General features: G+C 36.9%; 1 protein-coding gene across 8 annotated transcripts in view; it reads right to left on the bottom strand.

Annotated features, from left to right (window-relative positions):
* Positions 1–18,888, bottom strand: part of FBXW7 (F-box and WD repeat domain containing 7) — a 185,331-nt gene that overhangs the window by 87,500 nt on the left and 78,943 nt on the right. For 7 of the 8 annotated variants that reach the window (XR_009818446.1, XM_061992973.1, XM_061992975.1 and 4 more), the window contains exon 2: positions 14,379–14,939. Coding sequence is in view for 7 of the 8 variants with exons in the window: in XM_061992973.1 (XP_061848957.1) it covers positions 14,379–14,870 (492 nt within the window). In the remaining variant the exon portion in view is untranslated. Of the gene's footprint in view, positions 1–10,233; positions 10,269–14,378; positions 14,940–18,888 lie in introns of those variants that run through there. The other variant, XM_061992981.1, reaches the window with a different exon arrangement.

Consider the following 18,888-nt stretch of genomic DNA (forward strand, 5'->3'; position numbering starts at 1 on the left):
GAAACAGGTCAGCTAGAGATTCTAGTAGTAAAATAGAAGAGTGACACTTCCTCTCCTTACTCTGGCTATTTTATTCCAAACTCCTTAAGCAAGCTGTAGGACTTGTGAGTTCTGAACTGACTCCAGTAAGAAAGATACCTGAAAATCCTAAAACTGTTGCTGAGTTGAGTTTTTCTCCCCATTAGATAAGCAACTGGAAACAGCTCACAAAGCCAGATGCATGATGAGACGAACACAAAACAACAGTAAAAGTGTTGGGAAGTGAAGAGTGGTCAATGACTCCACCTTTGAGCAATAATGAGCTATCACATCACTCCTCTTCATCCACAAATCCCTTAGCATGCAATACTGGTCCCAAAGAGACATCAATGATAAAAGCTCCCTAGGCATCTCAAATAATACACAATTTTACCTCAAAAAAAAAAAAAAAAAAAAGAGAAGGGAATGTGCAGGTACATGCAGCTATAGGCAAGGGATCAGCACTCAGTCATGATGGTAACAATGCAACAGAGCATTTGACAAATTACAAGGGACAATTTGCACAAGCTGACTTTCTGTAAAGTCACTTTAAGCTTTTGTGAAACAAACACAGACTGTCTAGTAAACTGCATGTCGGTGAGACTACATAATACCAATACTATCATAGCATTAAAACATATACTTAACCAGAGGCCTACATTATTTGGTTTTACTCCACAAGCCTCCTAACTTTATTTACTGTACTATCGGGTCTTCTTTTCATTATCACTCATTTTTAAATCATCTTTAAAGCATGTATCTTCATTTCTTCATTAAACATTTTAGAAAATATTCCAGAAATCCAGCTGCATCCTCATGTGTTTTACAAATATTCCAGAAATGTCTGCCCAGTCCTCATTGTCTATAACATGAGTTGTTGGATAAGCACTCTTTGGTCTAGTCAGATTTGTACCAGCTGTTAAAAACAATTGCTACACCTGCCCTGCAGGAATGTATTTGCTGACCACTTATTTATGCTGTTGCTGTACCTTTAAATAAAGCTGAGATAAGAATTAAGAACTACAACAACAGGTAGAGAAGTCATGTAATATTTAACACTGGATTAAAATGCAAGCCAAATTCCCATCTGAGGGTAAGCCCAGGGAAAGGAAAGTGGGTGGTACTGTTAGTGAGGAGGCTGCTTTTATGAAACAGGTAGATAGGAAACAAAAAATTTAGTTTTCCATACAGTAATTTAGCTTCCTTTATCACTGTATCATCCTTCTATGTAAAATGCAAAACTTTCAATGAGAAATAGCTACTTATATACATACATGCTTGAAATACACACAAGGCAGTACCAAATTATTTAAAACGGGATTATCAGTTTCTGAATAGTGTCCAAGGAGCACTGCCAAATATTAGTTTTGGACTTAGAATTTTCTTCCTTTCTACATATTTAACAGAAAAAGAACCATCCCTGAAGTATCAGAAAGGTGTTAAAAATATTGATGCCACCCAATACTATTTTTTTCTTTTTATATAGTAAAAAAAAATCCATCTACATACCATTTATTCAGTACTAAAAAAACTGCTCTTGCATAAAGCCTGGTAACATAGTAACACTCCTCATGTTTGCTCTATTATTTACTGTGAAACTGAGAAGCTGAAAAATGCGAAGTACTACATTTTGTATGTTGGTATGTTTGAAACAATACATATATCAAAGTCTATTTCGATGTATGATTGTGTTTTTTCTTACTAGAGTTGTAAAATGCACATAAATCTTAGAAATGCAACAACTGATTGTTACACTGGCATTCATTTGATAGCAACAAATTAAGCTATATAATCCTTTTCAGCTGGTTAACAGCATACTGCAAAGGGGTGTGAGGCTATTTATAAAGCTCAAGATATGTGAAGGGAAGAATGCCTTCACTACAGAAAAAACGCAGGTAGCCCATGGAAGAGCTGGCACTCTTGCTTGATATGATTGCCACTTTGATCTTTTATTTGTCTTTTTTTTTTTTTCCACTGTTTGGGTTTTGTGAGGTTTTAAGAAGAAAGAGATGCCTTCCCTGTATTTTTTTTTTTTTAAGAAACACCACTTTTCTCCAATTTCTTCAAATATGACTTACTATCTAAAATACTTCTAAGTATTTCATAGACCTTAACTTTTCGTATATGTACAACCAAATCCAGGTTTGTGTTTACTATCTGTCTGATACTCTGACTTCAAACCCTGCCAGCAAAGAAATGCAGTGCAGCAGTACCTAATTCTGATCTGCACAGGTTACAAGGAGTTTCAAAAGTCTGTCCTCCAAAGGAGATACACAGGCAGACATATAAACACAATATTTAGTGTACTTGCTGTAGTACATGTAATACTAGTAGTTTACAGCAAAGACAAAGATGGTGCAGATGGATAAATACCTCAGGGAACCAACTGAAAGTGTCCTTGTTTTGTATGAAGGCTAGCTTAAAGAGAAGGAACATTAGTACCCTTGGCAAGAACAATGGATCCATAATGAATGATTTTGTCTGATTTATTTCATTTAGCTGTGTCACTTCCACTTTCTTAATTTCTTTTTTAATTATTCTTTTAAATTAAGTGAATTATTTTCTGCATGGTTTAGAGAATTTGACCAAGGGATTAGGACTGAAAGAATTAGGACATTGGTAAAAAGATCTCCTTATTTGCTGCCTCATTTTTAGTAGTCAATCTATTTGGATCAACAATAATCATAATAGCTGCCATCCTTAAGGGATACTTCATAAGTTAGGAGAGAAGAACAAAAGGTCTCTTGCTCACTTCCAAACATAGATAACAATTGGTTGGATGACACAGTGTGATTCGCACTTACAGGAAATGTTACTTGCACTTTACTTAAAAGTAGTAATGACTTCAGTTGATGAATAAGGTGCAATTTATCCCTGCTGGCAATCTGTGGTGGCGGTAGGTACATTTTCCACTTCAGCAGAGGCACCAGGGATTGAATAAATGTATTAAAATTTAATAAGCATTAACAGAGTAATATTTCATGACACAGCTGAAAAGCATAGCCACTGTCTCCCAAGATTGAATTACACTGAATATTACTAAATTTCACAATGTGCTCCTTTCATATTATGCAAGGTACAGTCAAGTAGTAAAGTTCATAGAAAACACGAGCTTTTAGAAAGAGCAAGCATCAAAAAAGTAAGAAATAGTTGGTTTGGACCACCTTGACTTGACAGAAATCTCTGCAATTGTTTCTCCCTCTTCCCAATTCTTGTTACAAATGAAAGTTTTAATTACCAAGAAGAGAAGAAAGGAAAAAAAAGATTAATAAATCTTGACAAAAATGCACATTGTATCATTACTACACAAGCATAGCTTCACACACAGATCAGACGCCATATACTACCAAAGAAAAACAGTTCATATGTCAAAAATTGTCCTTTGTCAATAGATATTAGATGCTGTTTAATCAAACATTCTGCTGAAACAGTTTGGAAATTTTAGTTTTAAGCATTCAGAAATGACTGAATTAGCAATGAAAATTGACATTGTTTAGTTTTCCTCCTTACACTCAGGAATTTGTAAAGATATGTAAATTACTGTGCACAGTTGGCTGAATAGCAACATGTTCTACAGATAGTGAAAAGTTTCCTATAGAAATAAAGGGCATACTGCTATTTTGCAGATTACACTGAGTGAGAAATGCATCAGGAAAAAATGTTAGTCCTGCAGCAGCTGCTAAATGTAATTCTGGTCCTCAGATCGCCTCCTGCTGCTTTGGCCCTCTAAGCTAATTTCAGATCTCATAATTTTTTAAGTATAAAACATCAGTGAATACACAAAATGTACTGATCAAAACTTTAGCTTTTTAAACATACACTTTAAATTCATAGCCAAAAGAATATTGAGCACCATCCATTTGGGATGGGGAGATATCAGCAAAACCGAAAAGCTAACTCATCAGCAAAAGTTTACTTTTTTCACTTTTTTTTTTTTTACTTTTCTACTGCTTTCATAATCAGTAATAAGCAAAAGGTGAAGCAATCTAAAATTGACACTCAGAGCAACAGTGTGCACTGATAAAATGCTCAGTAAATGCAGCTATATCACTACAGACCATAGCTATTTGGGCTAACGAACACATCGTACAACAACACCTGCCACGTTGTCAAGACCAACATAAGGAACAAATGGCATAATCAAGTGGGGTAGAGCTCCCAAATGTGTGTTAGACAACGCATGTATCCCAACAGAGACAGCATACTGAAAGTATTCTCAACCACATTTTGATGATTTGTACTTCATATCATCGTTGTCATACAACTGGTGCATTGAAATGGTGTTGCTACATTTTTTTTTTCTCTTTTAAAAAAAGGTTTTCCATTTTGAGAACAAAGCTCTAAAGCTTTGTAGGTGCCTAACAGACACTGATTTCAAAGCCCATGAAAAAGTGTGATTACAAGACACTGCTTCAAGTAGTTATCCTGAAGGTATCAATTTAATTTATTCTATACAAAGTAAACTGATCTGGCAGTTTCATTAACAAAGGCAAATTCCTTTCCAGAATTTACCTTCAGAAAGGTCTGCAGAGGCCAAGCAACTAAGACAACTGCAGTCAATACAAGCTTATGGCAAAGCATCACTTCTGAGCAAGTCTCAACCAAGAGGCTGTGCCCACTCCTCCCAAAAAGTGGCTGGCATTCTTCTGCTTTAGGGAACTACTAGAAATATGCCTGTTAGAAGTATGTTCAGGAGAGACTACTGACATGCCTGGTAAGAACTATCAGGAAAGAAGGAAGGTATACGCTAGGATACAGGCTTCACTGCAACAAAGGTGCAATTGTACATTAAGTCACGTAGCTGTACAGACAAACCTGGTACAATCAAAAAAAGCTCTGCAGGTTTATTTTCCAGTGTCATTAGTCGAGGTAAATCTCTTGACTGGAGTTAAAATACTGACCTCCATTATTGGCACAGAAGTAGAAAACTGCTTGTGCCTGACTCAGGTAGGTCTTTAATAGGCCATCTCTGTAATGGGAAACTAAACAAGAAAATAAATCAGCACTACCACCTTCCACATAAAGAAACGTGCATCTTTTTGTAATAAAGAGGGAAAAAAAATAAAAATCAGTGAAAATCTACTTATTCAATGCAGTCTTGTAATCAAATTTACAACCCAAACTGTCAGCATCAATGTTTTCTGTTGAACTACTTTTCTTCCTTCCCAGGCACTGAGATTCTTGACTTTACTTTCTACACACAATTACTCACTTAACATATTACACATAAGCATTGTCATTTAATTCTGTGGTAACACAGAAATCAGACTGAAAAGAGCTAAGACACCCTTCATTAAGGGAAAGAAAAAGCAGAATTTATTATAGAACAACTTCCTATTCTTTGACTGCAAACGACATTTTAACATAACAGTCTAATAACTAGGTATTTCAAGAACTTTGCATAAGAAAAATGAACTAGATAGACAAGTTCTCAGATAAGCCACAAACTGTATCAAGGATAATCACATTACTACAAGTAGAGCCCATGTATCAATTAGTAAGCTTCATGATTCACTTAGAGAGTAAGGAAAAATTAGCAGAGCATCAATTATTTAACACTAGTTTTACCTGCAAGTGAAGGTGTAAGAGCCATTCTGATTACAAAAGACAAAAGTACAGCTAAATCTCTGCAAGGCCTTGGGAGAAAATGAAGCCATTAATACAGTGAAGTAAAAGCAGAGCAAGAAAGAAGCACATTTCAAAAGAAGTGTTGATATTCATAGTTAAGAAATATGCTGGCAGGTTTGTACAGATGGGGAATAACCTTGCTATGTACAGACAAACTGAGAATCTGCATTCTCTCCATGGATGTTTTTAACAAACTACATCTTAATGATAGTAGCATAACCTTTCCAAATGATCCTGCTTGCTTGGAATCATTAGCAACTGAACTGTGTAGTATATAAATAAGAAAGCAGTCAAAGGTTAAAAGTGTTGATTGATATTAATTGCAGAGTATGAATTTTTCTAATAGTATGACAGTCCAATATAAAAATAAGGCTCTGTATCAAAAAAGTAAAAAAAATACTTTTATAAACCACCAAAACTTGCCCCAAAATAACTGTCATGATAATGCCAAAGTAATTATGACTGGCAGATTTAAAGACTATTTACTGTATATCTTAAGTCATGTACTTAAATTCATAAAATAGTTTGCGTTGGAAGGGACTTTAAAGATGATCTACTCCAACCTTTCGCTATATCACGTTGTTCAAAGCCCCATCCAACCTTGTTTAAGGGCCTAACGACATTCACAGTGACTCTCAAGTCTAACCTACATCTAGCCTTTAAGAACTCCAGCTCACTCAGTATGTCTTAAGAGGAGATGCTCCAGCCCTGTGAGCATCTTCATGGCCCTTCTCTGCACTTGCTCCAATGGGTCCATTTCCTCCTTTTGTTGGGGGCTTCAGAGCTAGATGCTGTACACTCCAAGTGAGGTCTCAAGACAGCAGAAGGGAGGGGGAGAATCACCTCCCTCAAACTGCTGGCCAGGCTTCTTTTGATGCATCTCAGGATATGGTTGGCTTTCTGAGCTGCAAGTGCATATGGCCAGGTCATATTCAGTTTTTCATTCAATACCCCCAAGTCCTTGTCTGCAGAGATGCTCTCCATCCACTCTAAGCCCAATCTGTATTTGTGCTTGAGATTGTCTCATGTTCAGGACTTTGTCCTTGGCCTTGTTGAACTTCATGAGGTTTGCATGGGTTGTCCTCTCCAGCCTGTCAAAGTCCCTCTGGATGGCATCTCTTCCCTCCAGCTTGTCAGCTAGTCCACACACCTTGGTGTCGGCAGCAAACTTGCTGAGGAAGCTCTCAGTTCCACTGTCCATGTTGCCAACAAGGATGTTAAACAGCGCCAGTGCCAGTACCGACCCCTGAGGAACACTACACTTCACTGCTCTCCACTCAGACATCAAGCTGTAGGCTGCAGCTCTGAGTGCGACCAGCCAGCCAGTTTCCTTACCCACTCAGTGGTCTGTCCATCAAATCCGTGTCTCTCCCATTTAGGGACAAGGATATAGTGTCAAATGCTTTGTACGTGTCCAGACAGATTACATCAATTGCTCTTCCATTACCTGCCAACTCTCCAACCTCATCACAAAAGGACACCAAATTTGTCAGGCACAATTTGCCTGCAGTGAAGCCATGTTGACTTTCACCAATTACTTCCTTATTTTCCATGTGCCTTCCCATCATTTCTAGGATGATGTGCTCCATGATATGGCCTGTACTTCCCTGGGTCTTCCTTTGTTCCCTTTTTACAAATGGGGGTTGTGTTTCCCCTTCTCCAAGCAGTGAGATCTTCATATAAGAATCATAGAATGGTAGGTCTGGAAGGGACCACTGCCACAACTTCTCAAGTACGACAGATAGTGGCTTAGCCACTCAATCTGCCAGTTCCCTTGTGACCTTTAGATATACCTCATCAGGTCCCATGGATCTGTGCATCTTCAAGTTCTTTATGTGGTCACCAACCTCATTCTCCCACATTCTCCCAGTCCTTGTTTTTGCCTTCTATGACTTAAGCAGTGTGGCTGGAGCATTTTTCAGTGCCAGGTAATCAGGTCTTCAATTTATTTCCTGAGAGAGCCCACATTTTCCCTAGCCTTCCTTTTATCAGCATTATACCTATAAAATTTGTTGCCCGTGACAACACTGCCCAGGTTAATTCTATCAGAGCTCTAACGTGATCCCTGGCTACAAAGACAATTTCTCTGTGTTCACTTCCACTATCTATAAGCCTCCTTTTCATGTTTGAGTCTGCCCAAGAGTTCCTTGTTCATCTATGCAAGCCTCCCGGTCTTTTTGCCTGACTTCCTCTTTGTTGGGATGTGTCACTCCTGATCTTGAAGGAGGTGATTCTTGAATATTAACCAGTTGCCTTGAGCTCCTCTTCTCTCTAAAGCTTTATCTCATTGTATTCTATCCAGCAGTTCCCTGAAGCAACCAAAGCCTACTCTCCCAAAGTCCAAGGTAATGAGCTTGCTGTGTGCCCTCCTAACTGTCTCACATATCTTGAACTTCATCATTTCATGGTCACTGCAGTCAAGGCTGTTCTCGAGCTTCACATTCCCCAGCATCCCCTCCTTCTTGCTGAGAACATGGTCCAGCATAGCACCTCTTGTCATTGGTTCTTCTATCACTTGGAGAAGAAAGTTGCCATCAATGCATTCCAGGAACCTCCTGAATTGCTTATGCCCTGCTGTGAAGCCCCCATGATGATCCAGACTCATAAACATGAGGTTGCTCCTATCTGTCTATAGAGGGACTCATCTGCTTGTTCTTCCTGTCTGAGTGGCCTGTAGCAGACCGGCGCTGTAAATGTTAACTGTCTCTGCTCTCCCTTTAATCCTGACCTACAAGATCTCAGTAGGCTCCTTACTTATCCCCAAGCAGGGCTCCATTTACTCCAGCTGGTCACTGACATAGAGGGCAACTCCCCATTTTTGTCTCCCCTTCCTAAAGAGCCTGTATCCATTCCAAAAGCAATCCATTCCAACAACAGCCATAAGAGTCATCCCACATGTCTCCATGATGCCAATAACATCATAGTCCCACATGCGTGAGTATATCTCCAACTGCTCTTGCACTTGGCTGGAATTCCTTTCTGCTGCTCTTTGGGTACCACCCTCCTGCTGACCTGTGATCCCTCTCCAGGCTCTAAGCATCTCTTGCTGGCACTGGCATCAAACTGGTAGGAGTGGGAAAGATGGAGGTTCCTTTCCCCTGCCAACTATAGTTTTAACAGGCCACCTTCACCAGCTTAACTCATTGTATTTTAGTGCTGTAGTTTAGAATAACTGAAAGACAAGAAAATTTGCCAGTTCTTAAGCTTTTAAAGAAAGTTTAATTAAAAAGGAGAATTCCAGGGAGAAGTAAAAGGGAAAAAAAAGGTATATTGTCCAAAAATCTTTTTTTTCCCTTACAATCAGAGATATTCTTAATGTGTGTTCTTTTGACATAGCTTTAGCTGAATAATTACTTAGTTTAAAAAGTCTTTAAAGCATTAACTGTCAAATAACTCAGGAGACAAAAGGCATAAACAATCTATATCCCTTATATGTGACCCTTGCAAAACAAAGAATCTCTTTTTGTAGCATAAAGTTTTTTTCTTGTGCATTCAGAGCAGAGAACTATACCTTGCTTGCATTCTTATCACACGAGCCATCTGAAAACATTTGATAGTTATTTTTTCAAGGAAGCATTCTTACATTCTTCCATATACTGGAAAAATATTTCTTCACAAATAAAAAATATATTAAGGCTTCCTGTTCCAGTAGTATTTATTCCCTAGATGTAAAAAACATGCTTTAAGTTTTTATCTGCAAGAGCAGTAAAAACCTTTGCAAAGAACAGTGCACAACGTTCCGTTGGGCAGCAGCAGAGGGATAGCAGCTCCCTCTGCTGCTCAGAAAAGGAGAGAAATACTAACATACACTTAGAAAACCTACATCCACCTACACATAATATGCCAACCTTCTCTTAGATCTTCATACAGGAATCCCATTCCACTTCAAACATGCACAAATTGCCCAATGCAATCTTAGTTTTCTTCAGTTTTCAAGATTAATGCTATTCTTCAATACAAAAACCAAAAATTACTGAAAAATAAATTCTTTATACCTTTGTGGCTCTATATACTAGTTTGGAACATGCACTCCACAGTAAAAAAAAACTCTGTTCCAGTCCACATTATTTGAGAGTTTAATGCTACATACATGAGCATAGTTTTAGATTTGTTTCAGAATTTGATAGATGGGTATTTAAGCTCCAAGGGACAGGATTTCCTGTGGTATATCCTATCCTAGCCTCACCGAAGTCAACCCAGCTTATCTTTCTGTCCCTCCTCCTTCCATTCTCCAGGGTCAACACTCAACCAAGAAAAGGCACTCTTGGAACAGCACCATTACTTACATACACGCACCCTGTGGCTTACAGGCAAACTGGCAGTATGGTATCCAGAATCAGATGATGCTGATATCATAGTAGACCATTTTTACAAAAAATTAAGCTGCATCTTTGCCTTTAGCAGTGTTATATTTAATATATGTTCTACATGAAAGGCATCTTATTACCTTTAGTAATGAAGCAAATGCTCAAATATGACAACCGCTGAAGGGGTTTCAAAGGGTTTTTTGTGTCGTAGATCCAACCAGAGAAGAAATTTTAATCTTAAAATTCAGCTAATCTGTTTCCTGCTTCTTAAGAAGCTCTAGTTAACCAACAAAATCACCATCACAGCCCACAATCCTGCAACAAGAAAACCTGCATTTGAAGAGGACACTAACTCAGAAAGTTAGTAGAGGGTTCATGAGGGGTCATCATCACAATTCAGATAGCACAGAAATAGTATTTCACATTCATATAGTCTAATTTACCAAGTTTCAAGACAACTTCAATAGAGGAGGAGGAAATAAAAGTTTATGTAAGAGGGATTTTGTTGCAAAGACTCTTGTTGAATAGTGCCTGTTGTCCAGAAAGATTGAACACTTTCCACAAGCAGGCTCAAACACTCCTTCCGACATGCCTCCAAGCATGAGCAGGCAGAGCAGGCTACTGTGTTTCCTGAAACTCAGAAAAGTCTTCAGACTGTTTTCCTCTTTTGCCAGAGATCAAGTTCAAGAATGCAAGCAGGAGTATTAAATGAAACAGGTCTTGATATGACAATCTGGCCTAGTGCACAGAGATCTCCATCTCTGGAGATCTCACACCTGTAAGTCTGACATGAAGTCATTATTTTGCCCAATCACAGAAATCTGTGACAATATTAACTGGAATGAATATGCAGTTAACACTTCTAAACGAGTTCAAAGGGGTTTTTTGTTTTGTTTGGGGTTTAATACTTTAATGTTTTGTTTGGGACATGTTTAATACTAAAAGTGTTATGCAATGTATAATTTTAGATAAAAAACTAACAGAACAAAGTTAAATTCATGATAGTTTGGGTGTAAGTGATCAGGACTTTTTCCCCATTCTACAAAATATATCAAATCTAAACCAAAGCTGAATGAATATGTAAATTATTTTAACTTACTAGAAACAATTTCTGTGACGATAAATGAGACAATACTTGTCCAAGCAAGAAAAGTTCACAGCAGTTAAAAAAATCCAACTTATCTCAATGGAAACTGGAAACCTCAAAAGATTTAAGTATACCGAAGATGACAATAGTATGTCAAAACTGAGAGTTCTAGTAGTAGCTAAGCAAACAAAAACATAAAAAATAAGGTGTTATAGATGACATATTATGATAAAATTACTTTTAAAATTTAGAACAATCCAAATACTTCCAAAATATCGAATAAATGTAACAATATATGGAAGAAAAGTTAGCAAATGAAACAAAGCTCAACCTCAACAAACACAGGCGGAAAACCAGTTGACACTCCAAGGAAAATAATGCAGTAGTTGACACAGAACAGGATTAACAATTGATACCGGTTTTTCCATAAAAATATGATGGCTATCTCCTATGTCAAACACCAGTTTTAACCAAAGATAAAATTTTGCTGGCTTGATATATTTGTTAATACTATAATTTCAAGGGTAGTACAGGTACACAAACATTTTAAATCTAAAATGAGCAAGAATTTTATTTTACATTAGCTATTTCCCAGTGACAGTGACTACCAATAATATGTTCTTTTCTATAGAGTGCTACAGAGTCCCACATGTACTGAGGGATAAAATTATTTCACTGAAGTTGCTATGAAATATGTGATGCACTGCAAATGTATTTGTTCACTTCTGCTGTGGTTAATTGTTACATGACGGTTCCTAAGAACTCAAGTGACATAAAGTCATCAGAGAGCACTGGAAATGGATGGAAAACTACAGTGCAGCATCAAGTGCACGTATCTGTAAGAGCCCAGCATGTTAAACTTATTTTATCCTCCTATGCTACTAAATATTTTTATAAAACAAATATTACAACAATTGGTAGGGCACCAATCAATTGAAGCAAAAATTATCAAACAGTAAAGGATCTGATGAAGTACACTGAATGTGAGAAAATTTTAATAAAACATGTCATTTTTCATCTCTGGGTACAAAGGACACAGCCCATACCTACAGAACAGAAGGTTCTCTGAAAGAAGGTTTACATTATGTTAGACAAATGAGTTGAACATGAAATCCAATGCAATGCTGCAATCAAAAGTGTTCATGTTAATGTGGTCGTTTGTTATATAAACAGGAAAATATCCAGCATGAAAAAAGTTTAGCACTGGTGCGTTTGCTACCGGAGTTTTAATCTCAGTTCTGATATCTATGATTCAAGACAGATGTTAAAAAATCAGAGAGACTGTTCAAGGAAGTACAATAACAAGAACAAAACCCAGAAAAATATGCCCAATGAACACAGTGTAATTATTTACATTTAAGAGACCTTTCTGAAGTGAACATGATTGCTTTATATAGTCAAAAAAATACTGCTTGTTAAGCAGCTATTCAGTACAACACAAAAATAATGATCACAACAAGATAACAAGAAGAAAGCAGAGTAAAAGTGCAGGTGTTTAAATATTGATGGTAACTAAAACTATTATCCTAGCCTTGATGACTGTTTCCTGTTTTCAAATGGTATTTTTTTTTTCTAAAAATACACATTAGTTTGCACAGAAGTCAATACAGACTGGCCTAGCATTTTATGCAGGAAATCTTAACAGGTAACCACAAGGACCCTTCAGGATTCCTGGGTTAGAACTACCTAAAATAGAGTTACATCATGAATCAAGAATGATTGCCAAACACAGTTTGCTACCAAGCTTCCCAACAGGAGCACAATCTCGGGACAGAGCACAGATAAAAATGGCCAGCACTGCACAAAAACGGCACACAAATCAACTATTAGACCACACACAAATTGTACATCTATCAAAAAAATCTTTCAGACAACTTCCTCCAGGCTAAACCAGCTTGTTTCAGTTTATGTTGAATATCACTTAAAAAAAATGAAAAAAGATTGCATACATTATTTGAGATAGCCAAAGCTTCAGAACTGACCACCTGAGAAAACCAAAGCATTGGAATAAAACCAAGAATTCAGTATTTCACTCCAAATTAGAAAGTCTATACTTTGGTATCTTGAACCATTGTATTACTAACAGAAAATTATATCATTTACTGAGAAGTCATGTGAAAACATAATGATTTTTCAAAAATGAAAGATGTTTGTTAACATACTATAAGCACACAGGTGAATTACGTACTCATCACAGGTACCAAAAACAGAGTGCTGCAGCTTCCAGAAGTAAATGTTCAACCTATTTACTAATTCTAGTACATCTTCAGGACTGATGTCCATCTCTTATTTATGTTCATACTCAAACACATAGGGAGTCCCGTTAACTCAGTTCTTGTGGTTTTTGTTTTCCTCCATTTTTAGAGGGCTTTAAGTACATTGCAGAAATTTAAAGGAGTTTTGTAATTTAGTTTTTTGAAAGGTGAGAGGAGGCTGGTGTTCTATTACCAATTAATTATTATTAAAAGAATTTGGTGCATAGGCTTAGGAACAACAGTCTCCCATAAGAACACTTGCCTGCTCCTTGTATTTTATTAGTTGGTATTATCGTCTCCATTATTCTTCCAGTGTTTGCTGCTGCTAAGAGTTAAAAGAATTCCTCCTTACCGAAGAATTTGGAAAATACAGTGAACCACTGATGTACACTGGAGCTAATACTCCAAAACCATTAAAAAAAAAATCTAAAATGTTAGGCAATATAAGGAGCAGTAAAAATACAAATATTTCTTTCCAAATGCTTAAAGCAAACAGAAGTTTTCAGCAATCATTGCACACCATTTACAAGGTCCTCACATACAGAATATCATACAACATTACATAATGACTTCTTAACTGAATGACTGGCTAACACACTTTTTTTTAAACTGTATTTTGTCAGTGAATTCACTATAACCTGACTATTTTAAAATTACTATGTTTTGATCTAGATAAATCAGTTATTCTCAGAGAATACCACATATGCACAATTGCTTACCTTCCTTCTTGCCTGCTTTGAGAAGGAAAACATAATAAATAATGTCAAGATGGTCTTATTAAGTGTACGAGCATGTAAAAATATTCATAAATAAAGACCTTCACCTTTTGAATATAAGTCATGAGAGCTCTATTCCTTAAAATAATATAGGACTACATGCTCATGTTAAATGCATGTAAACAATCCGATTAACAGTTAAAACAGTATAGTTTTTGTGGACTGCACAAATTCTTCTCAAAGAGCTCTTTCGGAAGTAAAATATTTGTTTCATGTAAAACCTTAGTTTAAATTAAAAATGCATATGATTTTTTTAAAATCCAGACTTAATGAGGATTAAAAATATGAAAAAAGCTGAGTTTCTCACCTTTGTCTTTATGTAGAATGGTGACGACTGGTGAATGGGCAAGTCCATGAGGCTATTGGAATTTGTGACATTGTTACTGTTAGCGTGTTCATCTTCTCTACTGCTGTCATCAGACTGATCAAAATCATCACTTTCCTGGTCCATTTCCTCCTCCTCTTCCACCTCCTCCTCTTGATCACCAGCATGTTCATCATCATCTTCCTCCTGGTTACAAGTGGACTCTTCATCTGCTGTAATAAGTCTATTGTTATTTTCTTCTAATTGCTCCTGCTGAGACTCATGCCTGTCATCAAACCCAGGTTCATCTCCTCCTGTCTCTCCATTCCTCCCAATGTGCTGCTCCTCTTGTTGTCGTCTTTGCTGCTGCTGCTCCTCCTCTTCTACAACTCGATTCATCTGCTCCTCATCTACTTGGCTTGAGGAAGCATTACCTCGAAGAGATCCACCAGTTCGTCGTCTCTTGCTGCCCACAGAGAGCAGTTCCTGATTCATTTCCAAAAGCCAGCTTGCTACTTCTTGGACCTTGGCTAGGCTATCTGAAGATGCAAATGCTTTCACATTCTAAGGAGACCAAAAAAAAAAAAAATTACAGAACTTACTTTTTTCTTTACTGGATAAAGCATAAAACTTCGTTCATTGTATTACTCCTGACAATTTCAAATTTCAAGAAACAAGGAATAATTTCTACTTGACACACAACTGGAAGAATCCAAACAGACTTCAGACAACTTTGTAGCAGGAGAATTATTTCTCCTATTAAACAGTCTGATCATGACCTATGTAAGCACCAGATACAGCCAAATTCAGAAGTACTTCCCCTCCTACAGCTTCCACAAGAATCATTAACACTCATGTTAACAGAAGATTCAAGTACGTGATGTTCCTTGCTAAAAAATGCACAAATATAACTTTCAAGCAGCATTATATTTTCCCTCTCATTTGATTATAGATTTTATATATTACTCATAAATGATCAAGTGCTTCTAGTCTTATGCCTCAAGAGTAGGTATATTTTCTAGTATAACTGAAAATTTATTTTCTTGTTACTAAGGGAACACCCACTAAAGAATATATCCTTATCACTTCTAAGTCTCAGACTGGCCATAGAGACGCCAAGTGTTTAAAAGCAGACATCACTAGGTAGCCCCTGCAGCCCAGAAATGGCACACACCTCACCCGGCCAAAAATAATCAAAACCAAACCAACCAAAAAACCAAACCAAACACTGTTAGTAAAGTTCTCCAAACCCTAAGAAGGTATAAGAATTGTTAAATGAGAGTGTTTCTTAAAAAGCCAAATTTAGGTGCACATTAACAGAAAACTTAAAATATTAATGAAATTTACCAATTATCCCCACATTGGGCTACATATGTGTGTGTAAGCAATATACAAAAACAGAAGACTATAACACATTCTAGCTACATCTTAAATTTGCTATTAGATTTCCAGCTATACAGTCTTCAAAGCTGGTACATCATGACTCAAGCTTCCCTACATTCAAGTGATATGTTAAGTAGGTGAAGTCAGACATGAGCTCAGACATGAAGAGAAAATAATTATCTTTTTCATTGTGTATAGAACCACTGTCCTCGGGTGTCCATAGACCATACCACAGACACAGCAGGCTACAATGTGAGATACTTGGAAAGCACACGACTGGATACAGAGCACAACTCCTTGGAGTAGAAGCAGTGAAGGATATAAATTTCCACAAATAGTTCAGTACAGTAAGATACTCTCCAAACCTCTTCCATCCCTCCCCTCCCCCTCGCCTTATTTTTTATAAAACTTCTATCTCTTTTAATTTTTTAAACAAAGTTAGAGCCTTGGATGATGGAGGTAAGGAACAGATAAATCCCAATTTCGCTCCACTACACTTGTAATAATATTCAACTTATTAGTGAGGGGGGGGGTCATAAAGTACCAGAAACCATAGTTCTAAGGTAATTTTCAATGTGTTGTACCAGAAAAATCACAGAAACACATTTACAGAGGTTTTTCAAGTCTTGAATAGAGAAGGATTTGTAGATGGGATTCTGCAAATTTGTCCCCTTTTCCTCAGGGAAATATTACTTCATCCCAAACACATGGTTCTCAAGTTTCCACATATTTACTCAAATGAAAATAAAGGCAAATAAAACCGTCCAAGCTAAAAAGCTGAAATGTATGTTCCAAAAAAAGTATTCACTAGCAATTAGCTCCAATCAGTGAATAAGCAGCTAAAATGAAAGGACAAACTCCACATGTCAGCAAGGACACGATAGAAACAAGTAGAGGCTGTGCTGACTCCTGCTTCTACCAGTGAAGAAAAAGCATTAGGACACCGGAGTGCACATGACCTAATCCAGAAGCTAATGACTCCAACCTTTGGTGCAAGGGGCATCAAAAGTGAATGTGTTTAATTATCCATATACAGTAAGTAGCACTTGAGAAAGAGTACTCTTCATGGCATCATCTGGAAATGTTTTCATTTAACATTTTCCCCTAAAGCCCAGAAAACTTAGCATACTGGAGTGATATTTAATAACTTCATTTTACCAAATATCAAATTTGATTGAATATATATTTATCAGGCTTGATACATAGTTCAGGCATTATGAACATGACAACACCACATCTTATATTCTCAAGAAAAAAGAAAAAACATGGATTTTTTTAAAGCACTGAATAATGTAAAACACAGTAATAACAAAAATAAAAGACTAAAGATCTTCACAATCTAGGAATTTTAGCTTACACTACAAATGATTCCCTAAATAGCCATGAATGAAACTTTAAAGTTTTAACTACATTTTTTTATTATCAACAGCATTAGCTCAAAAATATGCATCAATTACTGGTTTAGGATTGACTTGCTAAAACTGCAATGCTGCATTTGTTTCCATAATTTAATATATACTTCCAATTTGTATCTGTAAGTAGTCAACATGAATGGTCAGCACTTAAATACTTAAGTAATAATATGCATGATTCTGCTAAATTCTTAAGTGACAAAAATAGCACTGTTGTTACTGTTAACATAATCAAATGAAATTCCAGTCAATTTTTTTAAATGACCATACAGTAATACTATCTTTTTAATTATTAATATATTTTTGTAGTGACCATCAATTCACAAAATTAGCATCAGTCATAAATGCCTTGAGTTTTACTCTGAACTTGCACAACAAAATTCAACCTGTTTTTCACAGAAGCCTGTAAAACACATTATCAAAATTTAATTACAAGCAGTGCTACATCAGAAATCATCAATATGCAAAGAGGTGATGCATTCACTAAAGAACAGATGGATGTATATTATCTGAGAGATTTGAAACATTAAAGCTGCCTTCTGTCTCCTAAGTGCTTTCAGAATTATCTACTGTCAGCTAGTACACAAGATATAATCACTTCCATATATAAAGTCAATAAGGAATGAGACAGGATTATTATTTTGCAGGAGGAAGTGTATTTACAAATCAACTACCAGAGAACTAAAATGCTGTGTTTTCAGCAAGTACAATGCCTCCCTCATTTATACCCTCAGAACCCCGAAGTACTCAAAATCAGCTAAATCCCAGCAGATCCACAGAGGAAAACTAAAGAGAAATTACGTAAAGGAAAAGTGGGAAGTCTCCATTGGTACTGCTAGTTTTCTACTATTCCTTCTTTAACATGTGGAATTGGGGGGGGGGGGGGGGGGGAAGGAAATGAGGTAGATGCAGAAAGATGGGGGTGAAGGGTAGAAGGTGGAGGGTTTTATTGCTTTTTTCTACCCAAATATAGCCAGCCTTTGAAATTAGAGCATTAGACTGACTTGGACACTAACTTAAGTCATGGCAATTCTGATCAGGATAGCAGTTCATGTAGATATTGGTTACAGTAACAACACGATTTATGGGTGGTGGACACTTCTAGAACAAATCTTTTTGAGATTACAGATTTAGTGGACAAAACTAATTGGATAAACACAAAAACTTCTGTAGATAATTGAGTAACTTCTGCCAAACTACCTTCTGAAAGAAAAAACCAAAATCCTTACAAGTACATTTTGCCCAAGACTGACATTGGTGTGTTGGTAACTTCCAGTTAGGTGTACATGAGCAAGGAGCACAGTGCCATACAGGCAGACACGCAAAGCTGACTGGGCATTTGCAGGATAGGGGCTCTGGGGAGGGTAAGGGCTGCTTTTTCCAGACCAGCCATTAGCCACGGAGTCCTCACAGCTGGAGCACATCTGCTTTAGTTTCACCTAAGGTGCTCTGGGACACTGGTGCACTTTTTCTGCTCTGGGACAGCTATGCTTTAACTCATTCTATTGGGGAGCAGCTGTAGACAATCAGGAGTTATACTTTAAAAGTGTGCTCTTATCCAAATCCAGGCTAACACAAAGTAAAAATGCACCTAACATACCACCAGCACTAAAAAAAACCAAAATATTCTGAGTGGATGGCCATGATAGTGAACAATGCAAAACACAACAAGCAAGCAATCTACACAGTATTAAATAAAACATTTAATAAATTGAGCT

This window comes from Colius striatus, chromosome 3, assembly GCF_028858725.1.
Source record: "Colius striatus isolate bColStr4 chromosome 3, bColStr4.1.hap1, whole genome shotgun sequence".
Classification (NCBI taxonomy): Eukaryota; Metazoa; Chordata; class Aves; order Coliiformes; family Coliidae; genus Colius; species Colius striatus.